At 36.1% G+C, this 19,426-nt stretch overlaps 1 protein-coding gene across 2 annotated transcripts in view; it reads left to right on the top strand.

The window, feature by feature from the left end:
* Positions 1 to 19,426, top strand: part of tsnare1 (T-SNARE Domain Containing 1) — a 103,881-nt gene that overhangs the window by 20,033 nt on the left and 64,422 nt on the right. For both annotated transcript variants that reach the window (XM_043262106.1, XM_043262107.1), the window contains exons 2-4: positions 1,555 to 1,666; positions 10,421 to 10,498; positions 10,606 to 10,675. In XM_043262106.1, the coding sequence (XP_043118041.1) occupies positions 1,582 to 1,666; positions 10,421 to 10,498; positions 10,606 to 10,675 (233 nt within the window). In that variant the 5' untranslated portion in view covers positions 1,555 to 1,581. The remainder of the gene's footprint in view (positions 1 to 1,554; positions 1,667 to 10,420; positions 10,499 to 10,605; positions 10,676 to 19,426) is intronic.

Below are 19,426 nucleotides of genomic sequence, written 5' to 3'. Positions count from 1 at the left end.
TTAATCACAATCGCATACAAAATAAAAGTTTTAGCATTTTTACAGTTTATTTAAATTAAATAAAATGATAAAACTGAATTAAATTAAGATAAATAATTTTAAATTAAATTAAAATCCTATTATTCCTATATGTGCATTTAAATGTATATATTTATTTGTATGTATTCACATAATTATATGTATGTATTCATATAATTTATATTAATAATAAATACATACTCATTTAAAATAAAATTTATATTTATACCATGTTTGTCTATTTTTTATTTTAACTTAATTTAATAAAATTTGATTGTATTGGGCATTGTATGATATCATAATTTAAACGGTACCATATCTTATTTTTTTAGTTTAGTTTAGTTTAGTTTAGTTTATTGGCTTTGCTTAATTAATTTTATGTGATGCTGCAAAAACTATTAATTAGTTTTAATTAGTTTAAATAACACTTCAAAAATGGTTACATTTAGTTGATTCATCTACATGAGAGTCGTTTTCATTTATTAATGAACTATCCCTTCTTCTTTTTTTATTGTAACAAGTGAAGATTGATTTCTGTAGTCCTCGTGCATGATGTAGATGATGACATTTGATGCTGTATTCGTAACATGACTGTACTGCAGGTGATTCTGCTATCTCGCCGTTCGCACTGTGTTGAGGGTGAGAGGGTCCACACACGCTTTCCCAGTGCATCCTTTAACCTTTTAACCGTTCTACACACCCCTCACAATATTATGATGAATGTCAGTGACCAGTGCAGAGTGGTTCGCGAAGACTGATTCATGCCATGAGTAGTGTAACTGTGTCACGAGAGGTTTAATTCATGCTCGCACTCACACACGCAAAGTACATGTCACTGTGGGGTGAAATCGTGCCACAGATGCCCCATATTAGTTCACACCTTCAGCACTTTGCTAATGAATGTAACTGACACACAGTCCCAGTGCGCTGATGAAGTAGCACATGAGCCTCTGTTAATTGCGCACCAGACCCCATGAGTTTGATGGGTCATAGTTTAGATGGGTCAGGACTGACTTCATTCAAGTAGATCTATCAGACACGTGGGTTTCATTTTATTGCATCCTTTTGACCTCAGTGGTGTGTATTAAAGCATGCGCTGTTTGTACATTATAACATTACTCCTGAAATTTAATTTATTAATTGTAATAATTGTATTAATTAGTATTATTAGTATTATAGTGTAGTATTAATTACTATAATTATAATTAGTATAATAATAATAATTATTATAATTTATTTATTTACAATATGCATCAAACATTGGACAAAATTGGTCCATTGATATGCTGCAAAAAGTAAAAAAAAAAAAAAGAATTAAGTCAAATTAAAATCTAATATTCTTATTTGTGCATTTAAATGTATCAAATTGTAGCAGGTCTATAGGTGTGTGGCCAAAAACAATAAATAATAATAATAATAATAATAATAATAATAATAATAAACAAATATTTTGATTGATTGATTTAAGACTCCTATTAATTTTTCCTTCCTCTTCTATAATTTTGGTTATAACTATATGATTTTTTTTCTGTGCAGACTAGACCCATTATTGGAGGACCCAAAATGTCTTACGGATCCATTGACGCGGGATCGTTTGGAAGCAGAAATCCATTTGGTGGACCCACAAGGCAGGGATACCAGCCAGTAGGTAAAGACCCATTTTTCTTTTTACACTCACAGTCAGGAGTTCTCTCTATTAATCACGAGGCATTCTTCAAAAAAAGTATTATAAATCATACAACAAACATTTTGGTACCTCCTCATTTACTAAAACATGGCATTGTGCATTTATTCCCTCTCCATAAATCATCATGGGTTTAATAAGCCATATGGCTAATTTAGTACCGTTCTGCCTCGTCTGAGTTCTGATGTGTTTATTAACAAGTAATACACATCTTATATTAAACAATGTCTTCGATAGTTGTAATACAATGTTATGGTAGCAGAAGAACTTGTTAGAATGTTTCAAAATGTTTGAGCATTTTGCCAATTAAATGTTAGATTAACTACAACAACAAAAAATCTACAGCTGAAAATACATTCCCAAAAGCAATGCATAAAACACTTAGTAAAACCTCAAGAGTTAGTGAATGCCAGGTTTTAATACATACAAATGACCTTAGCTGACTTATATCAGAGCAGCATAACCAAGTACATATCGGTTTATTGTTTTATTTTTAGTTAATCTGGGTTGACCTTTTTATTGAAGCACTTCAGAATTAAGCATAACGAGAAGGTGTTTACTTTTACTCACTTTCCAGAACTAATGTGACTAGCAAGTCATCTGCTGGTGCTTATGTCATTTCGAATGCTTTCCACATACTTCTGTGGAACAAAACAAGAATCATTTCCATTATAACCAAAAACATGTCTGTCATGATAACTCAGAGAGTTTGGCACGGCGGTGTTTGATCTGTTTTTGTATGCATATACCAGTCAGAATTTGAAGTGGATCAAAACCTTCCATCAAGGTTGTCCTAAAACCAAAATATTTTTTTTCTTCCACTTAATATGTTGATTTTTAAATGACCTCATAGCAGGACTATACAGGTGGAGCTGGGGAAGGTGAAGGCTTTCTGAAGTGTGCTGCAGCTGCTGTATAAAAATTTTAAGCAGTGAGCTCATTGGCTGCGCAATGTGAATAATGAATTATTTTCATTTTTAAAAGTCACAATGCAACTATGTGATATTGTGACTTAAAAAAAGAAAATGTACTCGCCGTCAAGCGGTCCGAGATCATAACTTGCTCACCAATGGATCCTCTGCAGTGAATGGGTGCCGTCAGAATAAGAATCCAAACAGATGATTAAAAACACCACAATAATCCACAAGTAATCCAGACAACTCCAATTGATCAATGTCTTGTGAAATAAAGACAGACAGACAGATAGATAGATAGATAGATAGATAGATAGATAGATAGATAGATAGATAGATAGATAGATAGATAGATAGATAGATCCTAACCAATGTAGCGACTCATATGCAAGAAAAACAGTTTCACGCTGTGCCTTCCTGTGGTTGTTGTGTAATACAGATAATGGCATGCATCACGGGCCGTGTCATAAGTGTGAATTTAAGCGACACATTCAGTTCACATGAATTCATTTGCATGAATACAATATGTTTTACAGGAGCACGTTGGTACGAAAGTGAGCCGCTGAAATGTCAGTCTAACAGCATGCGCCTTTTGCTGGCTGTGTTTTTGTTAAGTAGAGTTTATGTTTTTATCAGAGCCGCGCAGGAGAAAGGGATGTGACAAATGTAAGAGAACACCTAAAGAAAAGAAAACAACGTCTTCCTCGCAGAGAACCTCTCACAATCAAAACATCCAAAAACAAATAGCGGCTTTTTTTTCACGCAGCATGACCCGGGTAAATCACACATTGTGAGATGTCTCTCTCAGTCTGAGCGCTCCCACAGGACAACAGCGAGAGAGCGAGGCAGCTTGAGCTGTAAGAGACAGGGCTTTGATCACAGGCAGACCTGCGTTCAGGAGGCTGTCAGCTTTGCTGTGTTTGGGCTCCTGCATCAGGCCGGCTGAAGGGGGGCTCAGGCGATGATCAAAGCCGAGGTTAAGTCTCTAATGGAGTTGTCAGTCGAGCTAATCTTTCCCCACCTCTCCCCTGCCAAACCTTTTAACTCCCCTCCAGCAGCATATGCATTTCTCTGCTGTTCTCTCTCTTCCTCTATCGCTCGTTCTTTCTCCGTCACTCCGTTTACCGCTGTCGTTCTCCTTCCTCCTCCTGTCCATCTTCAGTCTCTTCCAGCTTCTTCATCTGTTGTTTGTTTAGTAGGTTATTTTTTTCCTTTTCTCCCCCTCTCTCTTTCTTTCTCTCTTCTGTTTTTCTTTGCTTATTTCATTTTCCTTCTTTCTCCCATCAATTCCTTTGTCCCTCAATTTATTTTTCCCTTTCCTTCATTTCATCTGGTCTTCTGCAATCACATTTTCTTAGTTTCTTTCTTAGTAATTCCATTCTTTCTTCCTCCCTTCCGTTGCCATTCTTTCTTTCTTTCTTTCTTTCTTTCTTTCTTTCTTTCTTTCTTTCTTTCTTTCTTTCTTTCTTTCTTTCTTTCTTCATTCCCTATTTCCTTCCTTTCCTCGGCCATCACTCCTGATTTTCTTTCTTTCTTTTCCTTTCTTCATTTCTTTCCTCTGCCATCATTTCCTTTCTTTTCTTTATTCCCTCGTTTTTTCTTCTCTTCCACGTTTTCTTTTTTCTGCCATTACTCTTTCCTCTCTCTCTCTCTCTCTGTCTCTCTTTCTTTCCTATTCTTCCTTTCTTCATTTTTTTTTTCTTCATTTTTTTTCCTCTGCCATCACCGTTTCTTCCTTTGGGCCATCCCAGTCTCACTTTCTTTTTATTTTCCTCCCTTCCTTCAATCATTCTTGCCTACCTGCAGGCGCTGTCACAGCACAGCCTGACCATATCTGCTCCTGTCATGGTCCTCTCCATGTGATTTTTTTTTCTTTTTTTTTCTTTCCTTTTTCAGTAATGGTTAACTGCACCCTTGTCTCCCTCCTCCCTCGCAGCACACAGGAAAAGCTCTTGTCATGAGACGAGCATCTGAGCAGAGCCCATCGCATGTGGTTAGTCGGCGTCTGGATGAGGCTTCAGCCTCTGCTGTGTTCATTAGGGAGGTTTGCGGGGTGGGTCTGTCTGTGTGGAGAGACTAATGAAGGGACACTGAAACACCAGCAGGTACCGCGCAGCCGTCATGAGCGGCCAAACCCGGGCCGTGCTCTCCATCCACGCTGCAACGATCCAAACAGAAGGAAGAAATGAGCTCAGGTGTCATGCCTCGTTCAGAGGGAGAAGTGGAACAAACAGCATGACACCACACACACACACATACAGCTACAAAACACGGCCTGATTGTCTGCCTGTTCTTTACCATGCAGTGGGTGTGTTTGTTATATCCATTTTTCAGAGGTCTTTGGCATTGTGAGTCTGGGTTTTACATATAAGTCCAATTACTGCACTTTTGTCTCATTCTCAGAATTGCAACCCTCCTTGACTTCTCCAAGTGCAATTTTGTGTAAACCAGTATTATTGTCTGTAACCATATTGCATGTTACCGAGACAAAATGTGAAAAGCAAATTGACTAAGGAATAAAGGTCCTTTCTCTCACAGAAGTAATCAAGCATTCTGTGATTACCTAGAAAGGCCACGTTGTGCGTCAATGTCTTGATTGCGTTGTAATTGGTGGGTTTGGGGAGGTGGGGGTCTTTTAGTACTTTTCGGTATGGATTGTGAGATTACATCAGTGTAATGAGAGCAAATTTTACAACGTTTAGCGACAAGTTAAATGCTGAGAAAGACTGGAAATGTCAAACATTATGTGTTAAATATCCATTAACATACTTGAGCCTTGTTTTTTTGCACTTTCTGTTGTAAAATGAGCAAAATGTCTGTCCTTGGGTTGGTGTCCAAGCTGAATAAACCAAATCTAATTGGATGCATTATGGATTTGTCTGCACCAAAAAGGTCTCAAATGCTTGGAAAGAACATTGACATTAATTTTAATGAAAAATGTCTTTGTATATAGTACACAGATACTTGAATAGCAGTCAATATAGGTACATAATGGCGCCTTTGTAGCATAGACCTAAACAAATTTTAATATTATCTTACATGCACTTATTTTCTCTTGGAGAGAATTGATTGACTGAAGTATTTGCGCATATTCTACATTTCCTTAACTCAATAACCTTCTTTCTGTGTCCTTCTATGACTGAAACTTCAAAGCACTTGTAGTTATCTCTTGAAGAACCAAGCTTTAAATATGAGTTTCGCTTTCCAGAGAGAACCCCAAAGTTATCTTCACAGATTAGAGTAGTTGCCTTGTCCCGAAATCCCCACAGCTAAAAATTCTATATGTGCAGGGTGTACAAGTGTGTGTCTATTTGCAGAAGAAGACTCAAAAGAGCGTGCAAAGCTCTGCCAGAACCTACTAATGTACTCACTGGAGCTGCTCATACTGTGCACGCAACCTAAAACACACAGTGACTTCTGGTGTTGATGACAGCAAATAACATGCATGCAGTAAGCAATGCACTTCAGGCTGGAGTTCTAAGTATTTTGAAAAAGCAATCAAATGAGCATATTTAGAAGTAACAAAACATTCTGAAGTGTGCGTGAAGCCTTTTTACTCTGGGGAAAAAGAAAAATTCTTAATCAATGTTTTTTGTCGTCTTCATTCATAATTTTAAGATTTATTTTCAGAAAACACACACACACACACACACACACATATATGTGTGTGTGTGTGTGTGTGTAAATATGTGTTTATTTACATTCATGTGTGTCAAAGGTTTGGGGTCAGTAAGCTTAAAGAATAAAAAGAAATGTAGAACTTTTCCATTAACATAATACAAATATGATACATTAATATCTGTACAAATATTTGTGTGTAAAGCAAACGCCTACTCCATGATGCTTTATAATAATAGACAGATAAAAACTGAATTATGATTTCAGCATAGACTATCACGTCAGTGCTTGAAGCACTCACACATGCATTGCATTCCTTAGTGAGTCATTGTGCGACAGGCCTGGTGCTTGCACTGCGGGGATAAGGACCCGTCTCACACTGTATCACACATATCGTCTGACAGCCATCTCTGGCCTGTAAACCCCTCTCTCCCTCGGCTCATCTCAGCTTTTTATTTTTTTAAACCCTCTGTCACAGCTCTCAGGCAATACATGGGATTACATTCTAGTGTTTGAGTTTGCATTTTTTCAATAGAGAGGGTGTGTGTGCGCGCGCGCGTGTGTGTGTGTATGTGAGAGAGAGCCACATGCTGACCTCATGCATAACAAGGAGAAAGCTTTTGATTAAGTCATTTCCTGATTTGAGAGTATAATTGAACACCCTGCAAAATCTGCATTTGCAGCCTCGTCGAACAATTCAGAAAGGGCAGAAGTTAATTTGTCCTGTGTCCCAGATATTTAAGATCAATTTTCTCACCCCTGACAAGAGAAAAGTGCTTTTGTTTTTCCTACAACACGTTTTGCCTCTGTTTATTTCCAGAAGCTCCAACTTTCAAACCCTAAAATGTACTTTCCTCTCTAATTTCCTAAAGCTCTCCTAATTTCCATAACTTCCCTTATGCTTTGCCCCGTCTGATTTTTACTCAACTTCCACATGTTTTTATTATACTAGATTATTTATTAAAAGTATTGAAATGTATAGATATTGTAGATAAGTACATTTCCATGTACAGAAATAATTATCAGCTTCAAAGGTTTAGCCTATAGTTTTAGGATTTATTCTATATTCTATATTCTATAGCATAAAGTTAAAATAAAATTAAAACCTTTAAATAGCACATGTCCTGAATTCACTGGTGTTTGGGTTCAGTGTGTAGTTTCAATATATATATATATATATATGTGTGTGTGTGTGTGTGTGTGTATGTATATATATATATATATATATATATATATATATATATATATATATATATATATATATATATATATATATATATATATTATCTGAAATATTTTAAACCAGTGTCAGCATAAATAGCCACTCACAGCGCCTTTAACTATTTGAATGTAAATGTGAGTCCGTAGTTTGATAATACGAACTGAATACATTACAGAAAGAACAAAAACAGTATAACAATTCATATTTCAATTCATTTCATCAGACAGCTGATAGTGAAGCTCTTATTAAATAGCTTTCTATTACAGTCAACCAAAAGACAGTGTCTTATTATTATTCATTCCTTATATTTTTAGAATACTAATATTTAATTGTTTATTGTTTGATTTTATATTAAAGTGTTAAAAAAAATCCCTTTTTTGTTCTCATAATATATAACATTCTCTAACATTAAAATATTAGTTTTTTCTGTATTTAAATTTTGCGGTGTTCTATAATTTCAGATTAGATGGAGAAATGATCTTCGACTGTGGCACAGACGCAAAACAAATAACAAACAGAAAAAAACAACAAATAGTGGTAGACAAAATGTCAGAGATTCCCAACTCAATAAGTGTGTGTGTTTGTTTAACGGGGGTTTAGGTCTCATGAAAGGTTGACAGAGAATCCTGCTGGGTCTTCTCAAATGCGCGCAGGAAGTAGTTCCCACTTCTTAGCCCACACCTACTGTATGTGAAGGGATACCGCTCAATGCAGAGTGAAATGAATATGGAACGTCCATCTATCACAGTGATGGAGGAGAGAGTATGAGAGGTGTGCGCATAGCTGGAGGCCAGTGGAGATAACAGTAAGGGCACAAAAGGTTGTTTCCCTGAAAAATGATCCACTGAGAATGGCTTATCACCTTTGTACTGCATGCACACACACATAAACACAAGCATCTGACTGGAAGCAGTCAAATAGATAATGTAACACGCTTCTTGCTGTCATGTAAAATTCACACCAAATATATATATATATATATATATATATATATATATATATATATATATATATATATTTGGTGTGAGATATTAGTCATGGATCCCCATTTTCTTGTACTTGAACTGGTTAATAACATAATTCATCATGTTTTAGCACTGAGAACATTTCAGTGATGATCAATGTTTATTGATGTTGCCTACAAGTCAGCTCGTATACAGTCATCATTATGTCATGTAACGGGGCTTTGGTTTGCTATGAAATGCTCTTAAAAAGAAGAGTTGAATTTGCTGAAAGATGACTCACCTTCAGGCCGCAGATAATGTAGAACAGTTTCTTCATTGGAACAGGTCTGGGACTAATTTGGAATGTTTGAATTATATCACTTGCTCACCAGTAGAATCTCTGCAGTAAATGGATGCTGTCAAAATGAGAGTTCAAACAGTTGCTGAAAAAATTACAATGATCCGCACGACTCCAGTGCATCAATTAACATCTTGTGTAGCAAAAAGCAGTGTGTTTGTTAAAAGACAAATCCATCATTACATTTTTAATCCTTAACTGCTGCCTCCAACAAAAATTCTAACATTCTCCAGTGAAAAAGTATTGTAATCAGGAGAAATATGCACAGATCAAGCACCACTTAAAGCCCATTAAAACATCTCAAAACAGAGTTGAAAAAATGTGTTGGTAGATTTTGATGTGATGAGACAACAGTAAATGGACATTTTTACTGTAGGAAGCATTATTATGGACTGTGAACTTTACTTTGGCCAGAATTAATTGTTTAAGGTTAAAACAATTCAGTGTTGGATTTGTTTATTACAAACACTTTTTTTCCGTTTCACAAGACATTAACTAACTGACTTGATAATTTTGATGTTTTTATTAGCAGATTGAACTCCTGTTCTGATGGCACCCATTCACTGCGGAGCGAGTGATATGGTGCTAAATTCAAAGCAGTTTTTTCCTAATACTTTTGAATCTCGGTTTGACGCCATGAAACTGTCAACGCATTCTGCTTTAATGATAATTGAAGCATGATTGTGGAGATAAATGAGGGTTTTGGCTTCCTCTAGCATCCTCCTGAGCAGCATCCATGATTTTTTTTTTTTGTTCTTCCTGAAGTGTCTCTCCCTTATTTGTTAAGAAAAAAAAAAAATACTGAGAGGTTATTTTGGGTGCCGCATTCATGCTTCAGTGGACCAACAAAAATCACAGACAGGGATATTTCCTGTCTTTACCTGCATCCTCTGTACCAAGTCCAAACCCTCTCTTAGAGTTGAATATGCGTCTGTGCAAAAGATTGCCTGCGATTTTCCCCTCTCAAAAGCAAGTGCATTAGAGCCCAGATGAAGAGTTGTGAAAAACAGCACGTCAATTACAGTCATTTTGAGGACAGAGGTAGACAAAAGCCGAGAGACGACATATTTGTGTGCATGTGCGCAGGGCCAGTGGGTTGTACTTTGATACAGAGGTTGTGCAGTGGATTTTGATTAAGAGCTCTTGATGATTACCTGTTCTTATCAGGGTGAGCATGATACATGCTTTTGATGAAGAAAATGACTGTGCCCACACGCCCATTTGGGTGGCTCACGACTCAGTCTGTTTAGACCTAACTGCTGCCCAGAAACCTGGTATGTTTTTGATTCTGCTTTGTTTGGCTTGCTTAGCAGAAATATGGAGACCCTCATGAGTAGGATGTGCCAGCTAAATAAAGAGAAACTATAATCATAGTCACAGTCAAAGTACTGTGTAATAATAGTGATTTTTACCATAGGTAAGAGTTTCGTTTAAAAAAAAGAAATCAAGATACAAACAAAAATCAATCAATCAATCAATTGCAAAGTTCAAAAGAAGTAAATGCAATTTCTAAATAATTAATCAAATCTATTAATAGTCTGAATGAACTTTTTTTATCGCAAAGTATTTATGTTATTAGTTTTAGGTTAACTTTAGGCAGTTTGCAAGCGATGTGACATTTAAATATAACTTCAGCTATCAATACTTCTTTTCCCTCTACAGCTACGCAAGTCAGTCCCTCCGAGCTGCAAGACGTTTTCCAGGAAACCTCCTCTAACATCTTCCAGATCAATGCTAACGGTGAGTTCAAAAGCCTCCTGGACTTGATTGAGAGCATGAGTTTTAAGCTGTGAGCTTAAAAGTGACTAAATGAAAAACAAAGAAACTTCTGTCTGTCTTCTCTTTAGTGGTAACACTAGAGAAAAACCTTCAGTCGCTGGGAACATCCAGAGACACAGCAGAGCTACGCCAGAGTTTGTAAGTAAACTCAAACCTTGGAACGATAACAATCCATGCAAGTTGTGTGCATATATAATTTTGGATAATCTGATATTTATATAAATAAACTCCCAAGACCTTTTACTGCAGTAGAGAAAAGCAGATTTGTGCTACTTTTTGATGTCATAATATCCCCTCCCAGGCCTTCAGTGGTTTTATATAGAGTGCTTTAAATCCGAGCAACATCTGAGTGCTCGCTCTCACTGTTTCATCACCTACCACCCAGCATGTATTGATTACTCATCTGACTTCTGTAGTCAGGATGCCCGCAATTACTAAATTTCTTTCCGATGACAAAGTAGCTGGTCTGAAATTGCTCTTGTTTGAAATGCATTACACAATCTGTGTCCGGTGGCGAATCATCAATTATATCAGCCATTTTTTGTTAATGAAAGCACTGAAAACATAACGCTGTCTAGTGCGTGTGTGTGTGTGTGTGCGGTTGTTTTTATTTCCCTTGAAGAATCACCATCCCTAAGGCGCAACATGACATCTATTGTTAGCTATAAAGCCTTTGGGCAGATTGGCTGCCTAAAACCAAATGAGATAAGCAGCGATGTCTTTCTGCTGCTACACCCTCTGCTGTTCTTGTGGAGTGATTGCACGCTAGACAATAAAGAATTACGAGCTAAAATTATATCACAAACCGCATTAGCGTGTAACATTTCCCTTGTGTGCTGCTGCAGTCTTGTCTTGTAGGGAATTATATCAAGTGTAGCTTTATTGCAGACGGCTAGTCTCAAGCACACCTGAGTCATTAGCTGATGTGAAAAGTCTAGTGTGCAAAATATGTGTGATATATTTTTTTGTATCCACTTCATTAGCGTCTGCATGTATATTCAACAAAGCTGCACCTGCTTTTCTAGCTTTTTCTTTGCATCGCTCGCTTTTTCGGTCTTTTGAACTCTCCTTTAGGGATGACTGTTACAAATTCACTGCAGTTCCTTAATGATTTTGTTAATGATTCTTACAGTAATTGAAGAATAATTGGATGTAGCTATATATATATATATATATATATATATATATATATATATATGTGTGTATATGTATATGTATATGTATGTAAACGTAGGCCTACATTCTGGTGACATATTTCATTTATTTTATTTTTTAAATTACCTCATGACAAAACTCTGTTTAGAGAAAGAAAACTAAACAAACAGAAAAAAAAGGTTCTTCTTTTTTCTGTAGAACACAAAAGGAAGGTTTTAAAGATTTGTGCTGGTAGCTTATTTCCTTGCTGCTACAAAGAGCGAAAAGCAAGACTTTCAAGCTTTAAAGTGCCCCTATAATGGATTTTTGAAATTACCTTTTATGCGGTGTGTTCACATCAAGTGAATGAAAACATCCTGCAAAGTTTTAAATCTGAAAGTGCACCGTGTATAAAGTTATTGTCTCTCAAAAGAAAGAGTCGACACTGAATCATTGAAATGAGTCGTTTTTTTAAAACGAATCCCAAGCCGTTTCATGTTGACATTGACATTAACATGAGACATTAGCACATTGACCACCCATTTGTTGGTCTGAATGAAAATGCAAATCAAATTTTTGCCAATAGGTGCCACTTTTGGAGTGGCAAAAAATTGGATTTGGGATTCCTTGAGCAAGAAAGGTAAAAATACGTGTATTACAAGACATTTTTTTTGTTTAAGTTTTGTTGGGGACTCCCAAAATCAAAATATGAACCTTTCATTACCCATAATACACTTTAAACAGATCCAAAAGCACCATGAAAGTCTAATAAAAGTAGTCTGTATGAGGCATACTATTCTGAAGCCATATAAAGCAATCATTATTCACTGTAAATCTTGGCTTCCGTTCTAACCGTATTTGACATGTTTATGACAGTAAATAATGCCAGAATTTTTGGGTGATCTGTTTGTCCTGTCTTGAGCGATGTGTTAAAGATGATACACAATTCATAACAGTTAACTCTGAATCAGTCGTTGAGTCACTAGACTGATTCACACTGACAACTCAAGAGTTTGAGTCTGATTAGAGTCTTTTTGAGTAATTCATTAAAAAGAAACAGCGTATAAGTCAACGGAAGTCCATAAATATCAACACAAGCAAACCAGCTACAGTGAATGAATATTTGTTTAAAATACCAAGCTCACTGTAGCTCATACTTCTCAAATTTAACTGTTTTTATTATTTATTTATTTTTTGCTGTTTCTTTGACCTTGAATATGCTTCCTCCGTGCCAGGCTTAATCCTGCTGCTCCGAACAGGGCACTTGACAGCAACCCCCTCTTTCGCTCTCTCTGTCGCTCGCTCTCTGACTCTACCCATTTTCTTACTCTTTCTGCCCTCTGCTGCACCCCAGCCATGATTCTATTACAGCCAGTTTCCACGGAAACCTCGCAGTTCCAGGGTCATACCTCCCAGATGGCGATATGTCGCCCAAAGGCCCTGGCAGACTGAACCCCCCCCCCAAACTTCCTCACACGCGCACGCACACACATACACACACAAACATTCACATGCTCTACAATGTCACAGGGAAACCAGATATGGACTGCCAGTGTGCTAAAAATGCACTGACTGAGTGGACTTCAGAGACTGGCAATGAAAGAGACAGATGAAGCACATGGCCACTGTTTTTTGCGATTTGTGGGTATTTTTTTGCACAACTTAAATTTTTACAAATTATTTTTAATAACCTGTAGAAAAGGAATGTCATCTTGGATTATCAAGTGAAAATCCAACCACTAATACAAAAAAAAGGTGCCCATCAATCATACAGAGCACAATAGAAAGAGAGTGCAGTCATTATCACACATCAAATTTAGGTTTTTAATATCTTTAAATAGCAATAGGTTTTGCATCAACATTAGTTTCAGGCTATTTATTGAAATGAAAAATTAAATTATTTATTTATTTATTTATTTATTTATTATTTATGTGTGCATATAAATTCACCACAAAAACAACTTTGTTCGGCATCGATAAAAATAAAATGTTTAATATTTCCACAATATTATGGTTTCTACTGTAACTGATTAAATAAATGCAGTTTTGCTAAGCACTTCAAAAGCATTCTTTTCTTTTCTTTGTAGTGTAGTGTACATTGTTGAACATTGTTCAAAGGTGAGAATTTGGCATAAACAGTAATTAAGAAACAAAAGCATAAATACATAATAAAAGTAGCAATAAAATGAGTACTGAATTGACCATCATAAAGCATTTTAGAACAATGAAAATATATTAAATTATTATTTAAAAAATAAATAACTAGTTATAGCCCTGCTCTCGAGTGTAAGCTTGACAACTTACAACTCTAAGTATTTGTAAACGTGCGGTGCATCGTATTCCAGTGAAAAATCACTTGCCTAATTAAATTCGACCCATCTTTGTAATCATAGAAACACACACGCAGCAAAACTAAGTGGATTAATCGTTCACACCCTTTGTTTGTCATTGTGCTCGTTAGAGCATTACACATTCCGCTCTGCTGCGTACAGGGCTTCTGAGAGACGCTCTTCGTCTTTGGAGTGGAGGACGCTCTGCACCGTCCGTCCTCATCTCTGCTGAGGATTCAGTAGACAGAAGGTGAGCCTTATGCTGAGGAGCCTAAAAGGAAAAAAATTACACTCAAATAAATGGTCGTATCGAAAAGGTGCTTTGAATGTTTGCCCAAAAAGTGAAAATCATGGCATTATTTGCCCTCTGTGACTTTCCTCTTTTTGCATACCACAAACGGAGATGTAAGGTGTCACATTTTATTAATTTATATGCAAACACAACATTTCACACAAGCGCGGCAGCAGATGAGAAACTTTTCAATGAGAAATTACTTGAGTTTCTGTGTTCTTTCTCTCACAAAGCTATCGTAAGACTTCAGAAGACTTGGATGCAAGAGTGTTTTGGGGTGCTTTTTGTAGTTTCTGGACCTTGACAGCCTTTATTCATAGACTTTCATTGTATGGAAAAAGAGCAGCACCATTCAAAAACTAGCTCTTTTGTATTCAGAGAAAGAACGTCATACAGACAACATGAGGATGAGTAAATGATGACAATAATTTTCATCTCTGGGTTACATATTGTTGACACAATGGCTGTAAAATATTTATAATGTACTAATTTGCATGTCAACAACATATCCGCGTACATACGTTGCATACATTGTTTACGTATGCCATAATCTCCAAAATGGTGATGCAGAGGAGACGAACTGTTGAATGAAGTCATTATCCTTTGTGTACAAGAAGCATTCTTGTAGCTTTGTAAAATTACAGTTGAAACGTTAATGTCGTATGGATTATTTTCCCAATGTCCTTGCTACGTTTCTGAGCCTTTTTCGTGTTAAGATCTGTCTGAGGAAAGGTCAGGGAGCTCTCAGAAATCATCAAAAATTTCTTAATTTGTGTTCTGAAGATGAACAAAGGTCTTGCGGGTTTGGAACGACATTTTCATTTTTCGGTCAACTAACTCTTTAATGCACACCATGAAGTTGATAACAAAGACTGGAGAATATTATCTTATGAGTTGGGTCAAAAGTAATCTAAAAGTAATCAAAAAGTAGTTATAATACATTACCTAATATGTGTAATCCAATAGATTACGTTACTGACTACAATTCACATTAAGCAATCTACCCAGCACTGACTGTTCATTTTATGATGCTGAGGATAAAGACCAGGATGTCATAGCAGGTACCATAGTTTGCCACTGCCGCAAATCAGATATTATATTCATTATTACGTATTAGTAATTACCAAACAGGCAATCATATATATTACAATATTGCATTTCTGCAGAAAAACATACACTATATCAGACATGACAGTAATATTATGATTCAGTAATGCAATCTCGGCGGAGGACCAAGCGTGTGTATTATTAATCGTCAGATCTCTTAAGCAAATGCAAAGTTAACTATGCATTATCAGAGCAATCAGAAAATGAACAGATGATTAAAAGCGACTTCTACATCACCTCAAGCTTTCAAAGCAAAACAAGTGCAATTTACTTGCAAACTCATCTAGCTAATTTCACTTCTATTAAAATACCCACTTAATCAATGTAGTGTGAAATATATTATTCATAAAACCAACATGCCAAATATGCCTAATGAAAAATGCACCATAAAGACCATTAGCTAAATTAAGCGAGTTCTGAATGAACCTGTTGTGAACGTTCACTCTCCACACACAAATAACTCATCAAGATTTTCTGCAGCCCTTTTAGCGAGTATCATTCGTGAGTCATCGTGAGATATGTAATCTCCGTAATTTTGATTATGTATAGCATCGCTGCACAAATTTTGCCTCACCTGACAATGTCAGGATGGTGTCCGTCAACATGACTGATCCGGCATGCGTCATTACCCCGGGTCGGGATCGCTGCTTAATGGCACGTTACGATGGGATAATTGTTTTCTGCTCATTAGTCCTACATTTCCTTGGCTCAGCGGGCAAGTCAACTTGCGGACGCTCAGTACTCCGGTTTGATGAAGAGCACGGGATGAGTACACCAGAATATTCAACAATGATCCACTGAAGTCGAGACCTTTAGAACAGCTGGTGGGGGCAGCAACACATGATTAGATATGTTTAGTTTTATTTGCCATGTGCTTAAATGGTGGAACCCAAATCTTTTTATGAGAATGAGAGAAAGAAGCCAGAATGTGTACAATTAAATAAACGTTACACTGATCGCACTGTAATTCTGTTACTACACAATTATAAAATAATAATATTAATGTTTATGTGTTTGTTTGTTTTTTGGTGATAATTTACAGTCAGCCGGTCAGTCCCTGCCGACTGATTTTAATGGTCAAATATTTTTGTGATAAAAATCTGGTTATTGATATCTAGTAATTTCAGTTAGTTTTATTGTCTAGGACAATGTACAGGATAATTTATGTAATGTTTCGGAAGTGGAAAATAATATAATCTTAATTCAAAGTGAAAATTTGAATTACTTTTCCAGAATTATTTGTGCTTACATTTGTAGCGTTATATGCTACATCGTATCTTGAAAAAAACTAAACTTTATTTTATTTTAGTTTCACGTGTCATGTGTCATCATAAAAGCACAGATTATGTTTCTTGTTTTTTTATTTTGTGTGTTCAGTTGTCTTCATTATACCTCAACAGCTGAAAAAGCTTTAGCTTGCTTTCAATGAAATTTGATTCTCATTTTTGATTCTCATTACCACCTTTGTTTAAAGTGCTTGTCAGTATATTATAACTATAAACCATAAAATATACTGTATATAAATGTTAATAGTATAATAAATAATAAATATTAAATATAATATTATACAATACTATAAATCAGAGTACATTGGTATACTGATATTGTATCAGTATATAACTGAATTAATTATTATTACTTTTCTTTTACTGTAAATTTAAGTTTCAGTGTATAACATGTTGTATGATTCGTGGTAAAGTTCTGGCAATCTCAGAACTATGTGCAGATTTTCCTTTGCAGTGCATGTAATTAAGGCCATCAGGAGAGTGTGATGATTTTTGTGAATGTGTAGTCTAAATTGCTTCTTTCCTCACATTTAGTGTTTGCAGAGTGCTTTTACTCAGACTTTTTAATGCACAGAGGCAGCATAAATGTATACTTTCAGAGTAATCACAATTGCTGGAAATTATGTACCGTGCACTTTAAAACAGATTGTTGATTGTCATGCACAGCTGATGGAAAAAAAAATGCATGCTGATTGTCATGACAACAAAAAGTTTAAGTGTGACGCAGTGCATAAAGAAATACAGACCATACAGTGCACTTTCTTGCGTACAGTACTAGCTGACAACTCTCCATCCTCGAAAGGCAAGATGGATTAAATATTAAAAAAATGAAGTATTCACAGGTCTGTTCTCTGTGGTTATATTGCATCTGTTGGAGATTATAGGTGTTATGTTTATATCCCTAGACTTGTTAAAATCACACAAAGAGAGCTGGGTTTATAGAAGACAAAAAATAGAACAGTGTTTATTAGATTATGAATGCCTTCATGGTGCAGTATGATTCATATAAAGTGCAGCATGATGAAAGAATTCTTGGTTCACTTGATCTTGGGCTATGACCTGGACCGACCTTTTTACTAACAGAGTAGTCATCATAAATGTGTTCTCATAATTTTTCATTGCAGCGCTACCAGCATCCAATATAATGAAGTGCAGTAATGTGCATGTGCAACAACGTTCTCATTTAAACCATATGTGCGTGTGTGTGTGTTTGAGCATTCTTTTTTGTCCTGCAATGGTCAAATAATAAGAGGCTTTTAAAGTAATAAGACAATAAAACAAGGTTGTACAGTATATGCTGTATGGCTGAGAAACAAGCTGAGCAGTACAGGAAGGAAGTGATGTGAGAAATGCAATGAAACACCTTAAGAAAGAAAAACACTGTGTTCCTTGCACAGCTGTCTAAAACTAAATAAAAACTCACAAAAGTAAATACCCTCTAGACTTCACACAGCATGACCTCAGTACATCACACATCTGAGCGAGGGAAGTAGCATTTGAGTTACTTTCACAAGTATCTTTGTATTACATTCTGACCTCCAGGTATCCAGTCACGATTTGAAATTAGATCTGTATCTTTCAGGTTATGCAAGGCAGCGTGGTTTCGCCTATTAAGTTGTGCGAGGTATTGCAGAACTGCACAGAAGGGAAAACTGGGGCAAGTTGTCACACTTTTTGCTTTTGTCAGATTAGAAATGAATTTTTTTTCTCGCATAAATACCTTAGTCTTGAATTATTATTACATTTATGTTAAGCTCATGTGACTATATGCCCTAAAGCGGGGCTATTATATGCAAATATTTAAATATTCAGTTCATGAAGTGATTGGTGTGGCAAACGTTTCTATTTTATAGAAATGAAAAAAAAAAAACATGTGACAACTTGCCCCTACTAGACGTTTATCTCTAAATCAAACACAGGTGTGTTTGTGTGAACTTTGCCATACGCCTGTCTGAGAACTTTGTGTGATCCTTTACTCAGGTTCAAAGCATCCTAGGTGTTTGTGACTTTATTCTTTAACATGAAACCGTTCTGAGTTATATAAAAAAAATGTTCCAGCCCCCTCCTAGCCTTTCCATGGGCGTTTGCTGTATACAGAAGACATTAAATAAAGTGATCTTATCTGTAAAAAAACAGCTTTGAGGGCTGAATAAAGGCCTCCTGTAGCTAATCCATCCATACACATTTCAAAGTAATAAACCCTGTTTTTCTCACTTTCTCTGACTGTGGATAACATAAGATGTATGCGCTGCGTGATTAGTGACAAGCTCAGAGAGAGAACAAAACAAAACAGTAATCATTAAGTGAAAGTACATACCAAGGATTTGTTACCTTTGCTCATACATTTTCCATGTATGCACGACGCATACATACTGTGACATCCAGATGATCATCTTTCACTTACCACAGTCAGTGGAAATTAGAAAAAAATATTGAAATATGGATATTTATCCTACCGAAATGCATCCATTTGCTACAGGGAGCCTTCATTTTACACCTTTGTTGACCCTGAAACGACATAGTGATTAGCCAGCTCAGATTTGAAGAACCATTTTATAGTTTTTGTAAAGATTAGTCTTACAATCTGTGTTTGGTGCTTGTAAAGCAGTGTCATTCTTCCTCTGATTTTAGGTATTACTCATGGGTAAGGTTAGGTTTGGGTGTAGAGATATGGTCAAGACTAAAATATTGTTCCGGAACAAAAAAATATGTAGGAACTCGTCAAGCTCAACAAAACCAG

The sequence above is a fragment of the Puntigrus tetrazona genome, chromosome 16 (genome assembly GCF_018831695.1).
Source record: "Puntigrus tetrazona isolate hp1 chromosome 16, ASM1883169v1, whole genome shotgun sequence".
Classification (NCBI taxonomy): domain Eukaryota; kingdom Metazoa; phylum Chordata; class Actinopteri; order Cypriniformes; family Cyprinidae; genus Puntigrus; species Puntigrus tetrazona.
This window is presented reverse-complemented; position numbering and strand designations above follow the sequence as displayed.